The sequence below is a fragment of the Diospyros lotus genome, chromosome 15, assembly GCF_014633365.1.
Source record: "Diospyros lotus cultivar Yz01 chromosome 15, ASM1463336v1, whole genome shotgun sequence".
Classification (NCBI taxonomy): domain Eukaryota; kingdom Viridiplantae; phylum Streptophyta; class Magnoliopsida; order Ericales; family Ebenaceae; genus Diospyros; species Diospyros lotus.
The window spans coordinates 770,068-787,296 of record NC_068352.1 but is presented as its reverse complement, the minus strand read 5'-3'; the positions used below and the strand labels follow the sequence as shown (position 1 = coordinate 787,296).

The 17,229-nt window shown below is 31.6% G+C and overlaps 1 protein-coding gene across 1 annotated transcript; it reads right to left on the bottom strand.

Annotated features, from left to right (window-relative positions):
• Nucleotides 1-389: 389 nt before the first annotated feature.
• On the bottom strand, nucleotides 390-6,560 carry LOC127791977 (probable serine/threonine-protein kinase PBL23). Its single transcript, XM_052322222.1, has 5 exons — nucleotides 5,827-6,560; nucleotides 5,414-5,595; nucleotides 4,423-4,612; nucleotides 1,741-2,135; nucleotides 390-620 (listed from the first exon to the last, which is right to left on the bottom strand). Exons 1-5 carry the CDS (start codon nucleotides 5,954-5,956, stop codon nucleotides 390-392), a joined length of 1,128 nt encoding a protein of 375 aa, XP_052178182.1. The 5' UTR covers nucleotides 5,957-6,560.
• Nucleotides 6,561-17,229: the final 10,669 nt, after the last annotated feature.

Sequence of the window (17,229 nt, the reverse complement as noted above, 5' to 3'; positions counted from 1 at the left end):
ACAACACACTCCCACATAATAAAATTAATTGTTATATCTTGATAACAATATAACACAAAATGAGGATGTGAATGATATGTAATAGTTTTTTAAATTATTTGAAAAGTATAATACTATGCCAAGTACTATAAAAATTTAAAGCGTATCTAAAAATTTCTCACCAAACATGGGCAAGGGTTAGGCACAATTTACCTTCTTCACCACCATTTATGTTGTCATCAATTAACGATCTTTTTTTCTGTTCATAAAAACAGCAACAACTGCACATTACAATACTAATTGAATGTGTGAAATTAATGATTTCCTCCTTGTCGTCGTCATTGTCATCGTCCGATGATGATGACGGTGCCTCTTCTGTTGTGTGTCTAGTCTTCAACTTGATGATGTGTCTAGTCTTCAACTTGATGATGATTGTCGACGTCGTCGTCTCTGTAACCGGAAGACAAGAACTCGAGGGCCGTGACGACGTCGCCCATCAATGGCCGAACGTAGGCTTCCTCCTGCAGGCACATTGCGGCTATTGCAAGCGCCTGGTACAGCCCCTTCAATGGGTACCTCCCTTCTAGCAAGGGGTCCGCCATCATTGTGAACTTGCTCTTGTCCTTGAACAGAGGCTGTGCCTGCACCATCATCCATGCATTCCAACATATCATATTAATTTAATCTTTTATTTTATGAAAAAATTCATATTTTTGTCACTGTAATTTTATGGGTTTTTTTTTTGTATTTATTTAATTTTTTTATTATTTTAATTATACATATGAACTTGCACTTTCGAGACAATTTAACTTTTATATTTTGAGATTTTTTCGTATGACAACTCTAACTTTTTATTATTTTGATTATACTGTTAAACCTACATTTACAAGTCAATTAATCTCTATACTTTTATGTATAAAAAAAATAAAATGAGATGACAAAATATACGTTACACTCTATTCAAGTTAAAGTACATGAGTTTAAATTTACTTGAAAATGTAGAATTATGAATGTAATCAAAATAATAAAAAGTTTGACTTGTTACACAAAAAATATTAAAATACAAAGGTTAAATTGACTCCAAAATATATATTCAAATATGTAATTAAAACAATAAAAAATTTAAATTACTATAGAAAAAAATCAAAGTAGAAAAGTAAAAGTATAAGTTGGGATTTTATTTTATATTTAATTCTTGCAGGAGCTAAGTGTAGTCTCAAGCCAATCACTTGTGGAACAAAGAAATATACACAATGAATTATCCACGTAGCAAAAAAAAAAAAGTTCGATTTGATCTATTTATTGAAAAAAATTAAAATAATCAAATCAATTGAAATATTGAAGACGACTCCATTTTGGCACTTTTTTATTTTGGTTTTTCATTTTTTTTTAGTCAATTTTTTTTTATTTTATTGTATTTAGTTTGAAAATCTATTCAATTAATTCGGTTGAGTTTTTGACACATATTTAATCTACAGGAACGCTATGTTGCTCACTGACGAGTAACATAACGTGCATAGGCCCACACCCTCCTCACTGGAGGGCAAATATTATGTTGCCCGCCAATAAATAACATATTTGACCTATTCGATTTGATCAATTACCGAACTGTCCACTTGTCCCCTAACAATATTAGGTTCAAGGCATAAGGAAACTTAGGCATCTAACCTGATAGGACAAACAAACAATTCATCCAAGATATAGAGAGAGAGAGAGAGAGCATTTAATTAGGCGGGGGTGTGAGTAAATTATTCAACATACCCAGTTGATGAGATTCTGTTCTCCACTTGGTCTCGAATTATCGATGACTCTCCTCCCAGTGATGATCTCCAGGAACACCACTCCAAAGCTGTACACGTCAGACTTGACCGTTAGCTGACCTGTCAAAGCGTACTCCGGAGCACAGTAGCCGTAGGTTCCCATAACCCTGGTGGAAACATGGCTCTGGTCGCCGGTCGGCCCCAGCTTGGCCAGCCCAAAATCCGAAAGCTTCGGATTGAATTCCTCATCCAGTAGTATGTTGGATGCTTTGAAGTCTCTGTAGATCACAGGGGGGTTGGCTGCTTCGTGCAAGTACTCCAGACCTCTTGCTGCCCCCTCTGCAATCTTCATCCTCGTCTTCCAGTCCAGAGGCGGCTTCTTGTTTGGATGCAACTCTGAAACCAAGATATATGCAACCACATTTAATATGTTCATCTCCTTGTCTCAAATGGGTGCAATGGAACAATCACAATCCATGAAGCAATCAATGCAATGTAGATGCAACTTGCAAGATATATAAGCTTGCTTCAGGGTGCATGAAATATCAAATAAAAGAGGATCACACTACACAGCCTTATCCAGAGGCTTATCAAAGGACACACAAAAAAAGAAAAAAAAAAATAGAAATGCCATCACCCAAATTGTAAATTTGCTTCCCCTATCTCTTCCTTGCCCGCCTCCTCTCTCTCCCTTCCACGATCACCTCTAGCAAACGCCGACCACCTCTACATCACAGTGCCGCCTCGCCTCGCCTTGTTGATTGTCGTTGCGAGACGAAGGTGACAAGGTGGTGAGGCAATGCGGTAGTGATTGGCACTTGCTGGAGGCGGCCATGGAAAGGGAGAGAGAGCAAATGAAACAAATTTGCAATTTGAGTGAGGACATTTCTGTTATTTTTGTGTCTTTAAGTTAACCTCTCGATAAGGTTGTCAGGTAGAGTAGATTAATCCAATAAAAAAAATAAACTCTCTTGGCACTTGCATGCTCTAGAGCTAATTGTACACGCTAAACGATATAAATAGTGACTAAACTTTATAATGAGATACAAAAAGATCACTAAATTTTAATTTGTAGTCAAAATCTCACTAAATTTCAATTTAGTATATAATTTAATAACTATTGTTAATTGCTATTAAAAGAGACTAACGAAATATTATGTTTTTTTATTTTAGTGTAAAGTTTAATGATATTTTTGTACTTTAATACAAAATTCAGTGACTATTTATACAATTTAACCGTCCACGTTATTAACCACGTCAACATTCATTTAGTCTTTTTTATCAACAATTGACGATAATTATGGAATTGTACTAAATTAAAGTATAGTGACCTTTTTGTGCATTATATTCCAAAATTCAATGATAATTTATGCTATTTAACCAAGTTATATACAATTTCCCACTTTTTCTTTTTTTTTTTTTTTTGGGATACATGTAATAACCTACAAATTAGGTGAACTATGTAACTACAAAGAAATTTGTGTGTGAATTCTTCCCTAAAAAAAGTTCAAGCCCTAATTGTAGAGAACACTTTAACGCATTACCACTTGAGTGGCTGAGCCAAAACTTGTAATAAACAAGACATTTTTTTTGAGGTGATAATTTTATGGGTGAACAAAAGTTTGGGTAAACCGAATTAACTAAACTGAATAGACAAATTCAATCAGTTCGAATTTACAAAATAAGCGGTTCAATTCGGTTATCTCTTTCCTTAAAAATCGATTATTTGGTTCGATTCGATTATTTTGGTAAAAAATAATCGAAAAATTGAATCGAATTGTGTAGCAATAACCCATTCCCCACCCCAACCGAACCAAACTGTGCACCCCCTCCCCCTATGTGAGCGCGGCACCCCCACAATGTATGTCTATTGTCTTCTTTTCATCCTTCTCTCTCTCTCTCTCTAGACACACACACACCGTTTCAACATCATATCTTCTCTTTAAGTCTTCATAGATTAGGTACTGGCCGACGGCACTACCTCATATCTTTATCCCTTCTCTCTCCCTCCACCATCCCTCGTCGTCGCCAATGGTGAAGACGAAAGCTCTTGGAGGCTTCGTAGATCAGGCACTGCCGACGGCACTACCTCATCTCTTCATCCCTTCTCTCTCCCTCCACCATCCCTCGTCGTCGCTGATGGCAAAGACAAAGACAACGCCGATGGTTTTTCGGTAAGTTTTTTGAGTACTTCTAGTTTACATTGAAAGTTTGAAATCTAGATCTACTAAAATTCAACTATTAGATGCTTTTGATTTTTTGGTATGTGAATCATCATGGTTAGGGGAATTCGATTATCAGAACCATCGGTCGGCTGGATGGCTAGTGGCAACAGCAAAGCCGAACTAATGTTCAGTCTCTTAGTTATTTGGTGTTTCAATTCGATTTTTGGTTCGGTTCGATTATTACGGTTTAAGTTTCAGTTGATTCGGTTTGTTGGGGTTAGTCGGTCGGTTCGATTCAGTTATTATATATGGTTCGATTTGATTTGGTTCATAATTTTTATTCAATTCGATTTTATTATAACTAATTACATACCCCTTGCTAATTTCAAGTATATCAGTCGAAACAAGACATAATTTGGATAAAAACTCTCTCCAAGCAAGGCATTAGAGCAATAAATTTGGAAGAAATTGAGATCATGTGTTTCTTTTTACTAAGATTAACAGTTAGGGCATCATACCAAGAAGATGGTCCTCCAGAGATCCATTGGGCATGTAGTCATACACTAATATCCTCTGATCACCATCAGCACAATATCCAACCAAATTGACAAGGTTAGGGTGGTGAAGCAGACTCAAAAGCAACACTTCCACAAGGAACTCTCTGTTTCCCTGGAACCCATTCCTGTCAAGTTGTTTAACAGCCACTACCTGTATTATGACAACATAATTGAAAATCAATAATCAACCCTTAGACCTTAAAAAAAAAATCATATTTTTACAAAACAATCAAAAAAGAGGGCCAATATACTTGACATATATTTTACTAAGATAAAAAGGGGGCCAAACCCATATATTTTGCCTTTATACTTTCATGTTTTTTTCGTGTCATCATTTGAATTTTTTATTATTTCGATTACATTCCTAAATCATGTATTTTGGAGTAATGTAATCTTTATATTATTATATTTTTTGTAAGTTAAACTTTTTATTATTTCTATTACACTCGTGGTTCATATATTTTCGAGTTAATTACACGTCTCAAAAAAGGAATTGGACCATACATTGATGATGTTTGCAATTAACTCGAAAATACATGGTCAAATGATATAATCAAAATAATGAAAAGTTTAGATTACCACACAAAAAAATATCAAAAAACAAAAGTTAAATTACTCAAAAATGTATTGTTCAGAATATAATTGGAACAACAAAAAATTCAGATAATCACACCAAAAAAATATAAAAGTACAAAGATTAAATTATAAATTTGACTCGAAAAGAGTGGTAAATTTATACATAATATTTTTCTTAATTTTTAATAAATAAATTATTATACAACTGGAAAGGTATAACCTGACAGTGATATTCTTATAATCATAAATCAAATACCCTTTATATATGATGATTAAAATTTTGTATAACTCTGTATCAAAACTCTTCATAAAATATTTACTTACCCATCACTGTCATCTTTAACATAATATAATATGAGAGAGAGAGAGATGGTACTTTATTCAATCTCTCTATGAAGCCTTTGTAAACCCGCCCAAAGCCGCCTTCACCCACCAAGAGCATGGGATGGAAGTTCTGAGTTGAATCACGCAGTTCTTGAAATGCCATAATCTCAGCAGTAATATTCCCTTTTCCCATCTTGGCTATCTCATCGGCAATGAACCGCCTCTTGCTGCTATCTGTTCATTCAAAACAAACTCAAATTCAAATTTCTACCGCCAAAACAAAGTTTTCTTCAATTGACTCTGTTAATTTGAAACTAGAAGCTCGTCTTCATTGAGCGCGAGTTTAAATTTGATTGCAATTCAGATGTTTTCTTCTTCATTGTTTCAGATTCGATATCAAAAAAACCCATTTCTATAACAGATTTCGATCGATGGAACAAAAACATGATTGGTACAAGAATTTACCAGACTTGAAGGAGATTCTAGCGAAGGAGCCTAGGGCTTTGGACTGTTTATACTCATGAATGCTCTCCTTGGCCGATCTCCGACTGAAAGACCCCTCCGCCACGCAACACGGAAAGCAGCCGATCTTCATTGTCCTTGACGATCGAAGCTCGACCTAATCAAACAGGAAAAGCCGTCAGAACACTAGACCGACTGCTTCGATCTCGATTTCATGAATGTTGTTCATAAGGATGGATCGTGGATGTGATTCGCAGGAAGAAGAGGCATCCGATTCGAGGCCAATTGGAGATTGTTCCAACTAGACGAGAAAATCTCGAACCTTGCGCCCGGAAAGGACCAGCCTATCTCTAGTCGCTCTGAAGACTCGGGAAATATTCTTCTGACCTTCTTCTTCTCCTTGTGCTTTACCTAATTTGACATGGTCAAATTTGCTAATCTTGGCAACGAACACAAATCAATCCACATTTTCCTCCAACTTTCCTTCCCAAATCAATCCGCTTCTGCTATTTTTGATCCGCCGACCGTGCATGAACAGTCAGATATCCCTTTTCTAGGATTTCCATCCAAAATGAGTCGTCTCTTTGATCACCACAAACTAATACATGATCACGATACACAAATACAAGGCTTTCAGCAGAATTTCCCTTGCGAAAATGCTGATTACACAGAGAAGAGATGAGTAGAGATCATTCGTTAATGACAACGTAGATGATGGCAAAGAAATGAACTATGTCTGCCGGCTACCTCTCTCTCCCCGTCGTGCTTGCCTGTCTGAGCCTTTCCCGCGTTTGGTGGTTGTTTTTGGAAGTTATTTTTAGTTTTCGTATATTTTCTGGATACTTTAAGTTTGACATTTTGAGTAATATTTTATATATTTATATTGAAATAATAGATAATATGAGATAATAAAGTGTTACTCTAAAGGTTAAATTTATGTTTCAAATAATATTTTTATTTATGCTAATCATTCAAATAATTTAATTCTTTTCACGAATTTATAATTTTATCAAATTCTTTTAATTCTGACAATTAAATTTAAATTAGTTCAATTTGAAATAATTTTATTAAATATATAAAATCAAATCAGAGAAAATGTGTTCATACTCATTTTGTATGTCAAGTGTAATATAATAATAATATTTATGAGAGCTATATGTATATATAAGTAAAAATAAAAAAATATAATTTGTTGCAGTTTGTTTTTTTCCTTCTTATAGGTTATATTTTTTTACTCTTTTTTTTTTGTAAAATTAAACTCAATTAAGTTAATTTTGATCTAATTGTTAAAATTGAACTGATTAGACAAAATTGTAAATTGGCAAAAATGATTGGAATATTTCCATGATTAACCTCTTCATTTTTTAAAATGCTATTAAGGTAATTTCCAATACGAGCAGAAATTGCTCTCCAAGCCAAAATCTGAGTCAATTGCTAAAAATCCACTTAACAGAGCTCCTTATTTGTATTGTCCCTTGCCATATTTTTTTTTTAGATTATGTGCTATCACTCGCATTCCTGTCGGACTCACCCCAGATTCATCACGATGGAGATAAATCAGAGATATGTCTAGGTGACAAAGATTTTTTTTATTATTATTTTTTAAAGTTGCGTACACTAGCATTTACCAAGAACCATTCCTAGAAGATTGCAAATTTTTGCTTCCCCTAGGAATCGATCCTACACTGGCAGTCTCCAGTATGACTTTACAACCCCATTCTTTACCACTCTGCTATGCCCCTGAGAGCCTCACCATATTTTTATTGAGCTTCAAATTGCTCGCTAGAGTTAAGTCTCAAATCGCTCCATATTCTTCTTATCCAAACAGATCTTTCTCGCTGATCTAAAATTGGAAGAAAATGGGCAACAATGTGCAACAACGATGATGGTGGACAAGAACGAGCGTTGCATGTGCACTCTCGAATTGTAAACACCAAATCCAACAAAAGTTGTGACAGGAGTGGCAACGACGAACACCTCTAGCAGTGGCATCTATGATTGCAAGTTTTCTTGTGATTTTGTGGACATCTTTTATTTATTTTTGTATTTAATGATTTATATTTTGTATTTAATTATTAATTTATGTATTTAATTATTAATTTTATGTATGTGTAAAAATTATAAAAAATGTAAAATAAATATAATTGAAGTTTATTAAAATAAATAAATAAAATAAGAAGTGAAATAGAGAGAAGAATATGGAGTGTGATTGGAGCATATACAGTTTACAAAACAAGTTAAAAATAGAGAGTAAATTATTTATAATATAATATAGAGTGAGATAGAGAGATGGGTTGGAGATGACCTTGGGCATTTAGATTTCACACTTTCCATTGATGTCTGTACATCTACATTAATGTGACATTATAATACAATACATCAATGCAAAGTATCATTATAAGTGTTAAATCTAAATGTCCAAATAAAATTTTTATTTACAAAAATGCTATTTACACACTCAAATTTGATACTTAATGTGGCATTCTGTATTTGCTCAAGTTTTAATCTATGATGCACGAAAACGTCTTGGTGGTGTCGTTTTGACATTTCCAAATCACCAACAAATTTTTGGCCCGTTTCTATAATTTTGAAAACATTTCAGGTCCATCTCGAAATATTAAAAAAATATCATAAATGCATTTTCATTCACGAATAGGTCTAACTCAAAAATTTTAAATTTTTTAGAATTTTTTTGAATATATTATGAAATTTAATTTATGTTTATTTTTAAATTGAATAGCTAATTTTTTATATTAAACACTATATTTACAAAAAGTCCCTTATATTTTTTGTATTTATGCATTTTTCTAATACTTTTATTTCATTTTTTTTAAATTATCATTTCCTTGTTTTCGTTTTTTATTTTTCTTTCCATGAAATCTTAATTTTAATTGCTTGTGACAAACTTTAGAAGTTAAATTTCAATATTTTTTTAAATAAAGATAATGAATCTAATAATTGTGACGATCCAATTAGCAAATTGAGAGAATTGAGTAATTGTTGAGAATGTCACTTTAAAAAAATATATATTCTCAAAATATTATATCTTTAAAAACAATTTTCAAAATACTTGAAAAGTGGGTACATTAAAAATTTAGGAAATATGCATTTTACAAAAGATGGGTTTTTGGGAAATAATTTTGGAATGGTGGTAAAGTGATAATTATTTTTCAAAAATTGATAAATTTGATAAAAAAACTCTTAAAAATAGGTGTGAATTTGTCAGTTTGCTATTACTTCCGGGGTCTAAGTCATGTCTTAGTCCAAGTATGGCTAATAATTCTCTTGGACCAACTACTGATCATCACCTCAATAAGCTATTGTTTCACTAACTAGCTAATCAAGTGCGAGCTTCTTAGCAGACAGATTTATCCTTTTACTCTTTATTTTATGGGGTATTAATAATTCTTTCTAACTATTGTTCCCCTTTTAAAAGTAGGTTCTTACGCATTATTTACCCGTTCACCACTGAAAACACTACTTTTCATCCAACTTGTATGTGCTAAGCATGCCAACAATATCAAATAATTATCATTTTGAAAAAAATAATAATAATAATTAGGCATGTGCTTGGGTAAATTTTAAGTGATACCCTTGAGATTTCGCAAAAATATACCAATTGCCATTATATTTTTAGAAATAACATGCATCTTCCTTTTGTTCCATAACAATCCAAAAAAAAAAACGATTGGTGATTGGTGATAGCCATCACAATTTTTAGGGTAAGAACTAAAAAATAACTAGGTTATTTCCTTTAATGAACCATAAATTTTGGTTCCTTCATTTCAAATGAGTTTAGATAAATGAGTGAGATAAAAACTTATGATGACAACACTAAGTAACCTTTCACCACTTCTATTATCTTTCCATCATCGACATCGTGATGACTTTAACCATTATTTTCATCACTGATACTAGAGATAGGAAATGGGCCAGGCGACCCATGGGTTGGCCCGCCCATAGCTCGGCCCGGCCCGTTACAGTAGTAGATGGCAAAATGTGGGCCGTGCCGGGCCAGCGATATGTGGCCCGCGGCCTGACTCGGCCCACCAAAATGACCTGTGGGCCTGTCCACCAACCAACCCGTCAAAATGGCTCGGCCCGGCTCGTCAAAATGGCCCAACAAGCCTAGCGCAGCAAGGAATTATTTACAAGTTTCTCCATAAATTATGTAAAAAATACAATTTCTTGAAATTTAACTTCAAACTTCAAAATTCAAATGCCAGAGAATAATTTAAAAGTCAATTTTATAATAGTTACAATTATCAGCATATGGCAAGAATAACTTTAAACTATTTAAGCATGTGGGAGGAATAATTTCAAGTATATGGCAAGAATAATTTTATAGGCCTTTCTAAACTTTTGATGGTAGGAGCAAACAAACATTTTCTAGGATTTTATAGCCTCCTAATTTTATAGTATTGTTGCCATACTGTGCACCCATTATTGTTGCCATGTTATGCTCCCACGATTCTAATTACTATAAAATTTAAAGTTTGAATTTTTATAATAATTTCTAGGCTCCCATGATTCAACCCACTTGCATTTGATGGCAAAGAATATGGCAGGGAACCATGGACTTTTACAGGAAATATGAATTAATTTTTAAATAATATTTTTTTATATTGATAAATTGTAACTAATACATATTTTTTAAATAAAATATATTTAGTATATTTTTATTTTAGGAATTATTATATCAAATTAGGTGCCATAATAAACTGTACAAAAATTATTATAGAAAAAAATGTGTATTAAATTATTTAGTATAAAAGTTTATTAACTTACTCATAGCTATAAAACTAAATAAATAAATAAATAATGTCAAAATCATATAAATTTAAAAAATAGATACAATGATAGAAGTATATTTAAACTTTTCAAATAATATGGCAACATAGAAATTATTATGCACCTATTATTCTTGTCATGCTATGCTCTCACGATTCTGATCACTATAAAATTTAAAATTTAAATTTTATAGCAATTTCTAAGCTCCCATGATTTAACCCACTTGCATTTGATGGCAGGGAATCCTGGGCTTTGACAAGAAATATAGATTAATTTTTAAATAATATTTTTTCATATTGATAAAATGTAACTTATACGTACTTTTAAAATAAAATATATTTAGTATATTTTTATTTTTGGAATTATTATACCAAATTAGGTGCCATAATAAACTGTACAAAAATTATTATTGAAAAAATATGTATTAAATTATTTGGTATAAAAGCTTATTAACTTGCTCATATATAAGTGTATTTTACCAATTCTCTGTTTTGATTTTCTCCTATGTATTTATTACGTTGATATAGTTTTCATTTCATTCATTATCTTTATAGAAGTTTTTTTTTTTTAATCTTTTTCTCATATAATCAAATAATTTTAATCATATAATTTATCTCATATTTTCTTTTTTCTCCTCAATAAATAAACTTTTATTTAGAACCAAAATAGGGAATGCAGTGATTGGTAGGGCACAAACCCCTTCTTGAGGGGCCCTGCCCTACCACAGCGTCCTGATTCAAATTATAAAAAAATAATAATTTATTTAAATCATTCTTTTAATCTTAGGAGTAGCAATATTAATTTATATTATTAATCTCTCAATCTATTAATTTAAATAATTACTTCAAGATTTTTAAATTAATTTCTTCTTGGCATGATTTGATCTAATAATAAAACTATAAAAGTATTCACAAATATAAATTTATATTTTATATATTCAATTTTTAATCTATATATTTTTATTAAAACTTTCAAGTTCTAGAATGTTTATTAATTAACATCATGAGATTTTTATTCATACCATATTTTGTCTTATTCACTAGGATATATATATATAGTATCGTATGCAAATTAAAATACACAATATGCAAATAATAAAAGTTTATTTAATATATTTAAACTTTTCAGAGAATATGGTAGCCTAGAAATTACTATACACCCATTATTGTGCAAATAAAAATACACAATATGCAAATAATAAAAGTTTATTTAGTACATTTAAACTTTTTAGAGAATATGGCAGGCTTGACAGCCTAGAAATTGCTATGCACCCATTATTATTGTCATGTTATGCACCTATTATTGTTGATGGAAGAGAATATAACAGAGATTTAGAGAATACTTTTTATCAGTTGTCAAAAGTTTTCAATACTTTTTTAGGCTCCCATGATTTTGATCATTTGAAATTCAAAATTTAAATTTTCATTGCAACTCATAGAAACGTTCAAATGTTTGTGTATATAAATAAGTGATTGTTGAAGTTGTTCAATCACAAAATTTACTTTTGCTATCTTTCTCTCTTGCTGATACGTTGTTTTACAAGTTGTCATGCTCTATTACTATCTTGGTAAGTGTCACAATATCTTTGATTGGTTTCATTACTCTACATTTACAATCATGTCTTTCCTTCGTCGCTCCCTCACTACTCACATAAATGATCCTCGTAGTGCTTATTCCACGGAGCCCCCTCGAGCCAATACATCTTCTGCAAACCTCCAACGACCTTCTATTCCATCCTCAATGGAACCACTCCCCCATAATTTTTTTAACGATTGGAGTGGCAGTCAATGGGCATGGGAACACCCATCATTTACTGAATCAGATACACAACCTCCCGAATCACAAGATCCTGATATGCAAATGTTTGGTAACCCCCCACCTCTACCAACTGAGCAACCCTCACCAAATAAGGGTCATACATCCTCAAAACAACCAAATGAGGAGTCGTCCAGCGCACGACACAACTCCAAGCAACAAAGAGCTAGTAATGTTTGGTAGGTGTTCGAGATTATTAATATAGTCGAGAATGGTCAAAGACTTTTGTGCAAATTTTGCAAAAAAGACTACTTATGCTAACCAAGGGGTGGGACTGGACACTTGATGAGACATGTCTTGAAACATGATAATGGCGGCCTGGATGCAATGCAGACACAATTGCAACAAGGTAAGGGTTTGATTTTTCGATATAATAGAGAATTTGATAAATTTAGTTTAGCAAAACTAATAATTAAAACTAAATCTTTTTATTTATTTGGGGATGATGCAATGTTTAAATAGTATTGTAAAAATGCATTATAACCTGTAACTAGGGGTTTTTCACGAAAGACTATAAAAAATAAAGCGATAAGGTTATATTTAGAATATTTAGAACAATTAAGAAATACATTTAATGCATTTAATGGAATGGTGTCACTAACATCAAATATTTGGTATGATGTTATAACAAATAATTACTACATATGTGTCACTATACATTGGATTGATGAAGAATGAAAAATTAAAAAAAGAATAATTGGAATCATACAATTAGTAAAATAACATAGAAGTAATTTAATTGCAAGTAAAATTCGAGCGACCAATTATTAATAAAATAATGATAATCTCATTTGATAATGCAAGTAACAATGGCTTTGTCATTGAACGACTAAAACACAAACTTCCATTAATTTTAGATGGATAATTGTTTCACAATAGATGCGGATGCCATATTTTAAACTTATGTGTATAGGATGTATTATTGTACTTTTTGTACATTAGTTTTAATGATGAAAAATATATATTGGTTTAATCCCTAAGTCAAGTGTCAAGTATGTAGTTTTCAACGTATATCAATTTCAATATCAAGTATCACTTTGTGAAAATGAAAACCCTCTTTTGACTAAGTCTGGAAAGTTAACATCTTATAAAGAGACATATAAGAAAATATTTTCTTTTTTGAAAACTAACTCCCGATATTTTGATAGCTAACATTCATAAGTGCTAAAACGGTTCTTAATAAATTTTTCATTAAATAAAAAGTATATATTTTGAAGATGGTATTATTGCTAAAACTTGAGTTTGTTTTAAAACCCCAAATCTACTTTCTTATTAGTTTGGATTATAATTTTCTAAATATTTTTATTGAATCAAAATAGAGGGTACTTAATTATTTACATTTATGTATTAAAGTAAATTGAACGTAAAATATAAATAAAATAAAATGAGGACATTTACTTAAACTATAGAAATGTAAATAAGCTGTGATGTATACATGCTGTGGATTGTGCTTTCATGCAAATGTTTCTGAATATCTATCATGTTTCTATGCATGTTTCGAAACCCCTTTGAAAAGGTTTTCAATGTTTTCAAGTGCATATGCTATTTCGAAACATCTATGTATTAGCATTTGTTCCTGGTTTTCGACTATGTTTCGAAATCTGTATATTATATTTCGAAACTTCATTTTCATAGAGGTATGTTTTGAAACCTATATGTATCATGTTTCGAAACCTCATTTCTAGAGAGGTATGTTTCAAAATCTATCATGTCATGTTTTGAAACCTCTGACATTTTGTCAATAGATCATTTGAAAACTGAGATGCATTTTTTTTGCAATTTTGTTTCTATTAAAATCATTTGTTTAATGCATTCTCCATGTTATGAGATTAAATTTGAATTTGAATGTGAGTGCTTTTAATTATTCAAAGTGGGAATAGATTATGTCTCCCACTCAATGTTGTCTCTAAGTGCAAGTACAGCTGGAAAGGATGTATGTTTCGAAATATAGAGAGTATGTTTCGAAACCTTAGTGTATTTCTGTGATGTTTTGAAACCCATTAAGTATGTTTCGAAATCTACTTTTTTTCTTGTCTCTAACGAAACGGTCAGATTTCTATCTCTTGGTATAAATAACAGATATTTGAAGACAATAAAAGATTGATAGAGAGGAAACAAGATATAACAAGTGAGCACACACCAGAGACACACACAAGCACAAGTGATCTAAATCTGTTTGACAAGCTCTCAAGAAGATCCATTCATACGATCCTAGATATGCATTGTGATGTGAAAAAAGAGAAACAAGTGCAAACAATGAGTATCATCCTTCAGCTCTCCTCATCTCAAGTTAAGAGGTTTGTACTACCATATGGTAAGGCATTTATTGTTCATTGGGTTGTAAAAGATAAAATATTTATTATCTTCTAAATGTTGTAAAGGTTTGATTTGAGCCTAAAACCCATTGTGTCAAAGATTCGAGTTTAGCCCGTAAAAACTCATTTGGTGCTAGGTTTGAGTTGAGCTCGTAAAAGCTCACTTTGTAAGGTTTTAGGGTGAACCGTGGTAAAACCCTTGTTGTGGTGATCATTAGTAAAAAGTGATTGGGATTGAAAAATCCTTCAAGTGGGTAAGCTTGAAGGTAGTGGAGTAGGCGGGTGCCGAACCACTATATATCTTGTGTGCAAGTGTTCTTTAGCTTTCATGTATCATTATTGCCTATTGCATATGCTTGAATAAGTTTTGTTATCAAAGACTAAAATAGTTTTATTGAGAACAAGTTTATACATATACATAGAAAACATATCTTTGATATACAAACATATTTGGTATACTCTTAATTACATAAATCATCATTTCCAAATATCGTTATTTTGAATTACAAGGTAAAAGATTTCGAATCAAGCAAAATAGTGAAGTAGATTTCGAAACATACATTTTATATTTTGAAACTTGTAAAACAGAGAGGTATATTTCGAAACATATATAATAGGTTTCGAAACCCACTTAACAGAAAGTCTTATTTCGAAATATATATTCTATATTTCGAAACATAGTGTTTTGCCATCAATCAAAGTTTTAAATTATCGAAAATCTATACAAATCCCAATTCACCCCCCTTCTTGAGATATATTTGCCATCATTAAGAACCAACATGATGGTCTACAAATATATAATGAGGCATTAACTAAAATAAAGAGTGTTTTAGATTTAATTCGAAGTAGTGAATCCCGTTTTCGAGAGTGGAAACAACTTGTTAATGGATTTAGTTTACCATATAGAAAATTTCTAATAGATGTTCAAACTAGGTGGAATTCAACTTATTTTTTGTTACAAAAAACTAAATCATATAGACAACAACTTGAATTATTTTAGAATAGGGAAATGGTAGAAACATATCAACTAAGGAATAGTGATTGAGAACAACTAGATGTTATTATATATATATTAGAAACATTTTATAATGCAACAAAATCATTTTTTGATTGTAAATATCCTACCACACATATTTTTATTCGTGAAATATTTCCTATTGTTAGTTGTTTTGCAGAACATAGGGATTCAAATATATATGGACAATTTATAGCCCCCATTAAATTGTTTTTTAGAAAATATTGGACTAATATACCATTATTATATCTTATGACAGTTGTATCAGATCCCACACAAAAGTGGGAAGGTGTTGAATAATTTTTGAAGTTTTACGAAACGACTATGGGGGTTGACACATAAAAAATAAAAACAAAAGTTTGAAATTTAATTTTTAAAATGTATAATTTATACGAGTCCTGTTTTGATAATAAATCGAGTAGTGAAAATTATTTTTCAGAAATGAAGTCTAAGGGATTCTTAAAATGTGGGTGGTCCACATATCTCAAATCAAAAAAATCAAAGGGCGGTCCACAAACATCTAATGGGTTTAACGAACTTAAATTTTATTTAAATAAGATTTTCATTTTCTGATGACCAAATTAACACATTTGATATTTTGTCATGGTGGCGTCAAAATCAACACACGTATCCGATGTTGGCTGCCATGACCTGAGATCTACTAACCCCCCCGGTGTCCATAGTGCCATCGAAGTCAACTTTTTCTATAGGAAATAGGGTGTTCAACCCAAAGAGATCGAGGTTGCAACATACAACACTGGAAATGTGTATATGCTTTAGGGATTGGCTGGATGTTGAATTTGACGAACAAGCGATAGATTTATACGATGAATCTAGTGAATCAAAACATAATGACAGTGAAGGGCCACCCACAGTACAGTGATATTTCCTCTTAAAGGGAATACGCCCCACAATTATTGGTTTGAGTTTTTTTTTATGCATTTTAATAGTTAATTATTTTCTCGTACTTTAGATTTTATTATTTTTTTTTCAAACTATACTAACTTAAGCATCGGAGTGCCCTCGTGAGCAATCCCGAGGGCAATTCTTTGTAGGTACTTATATCGTTTGAAAGAATCAAGGAGGTTGGGCAACACTTAAATATGAGTTTATTTTTTTAACGTCATTTAATAATCTATTATTCATTTGCATCTTAATATATGTTTATTATTGAAACCATACTAATTTAAGTATTGGAGTGCCCTCAGAGGCAACCACGAGGATAGTTTTTTACAGGTATTTTTAGCATATGAAGGAGTTGGATGCCTTTCAAGGAGATGAACATTGAAAAATACAAATTTGACAATCGTTTGTAATTACTTATAAATATATTTTACTTATAAATGATTTTTAAAAAATTGTATTTTGTATGGATTAAGATTAATTTTGAATTCAAGTGATGGCGGGAAAATAAAAGAATGTAATGAAGGCAGAGAAGCGAAATGGAGGGAATAAAATAAATAAAATTAG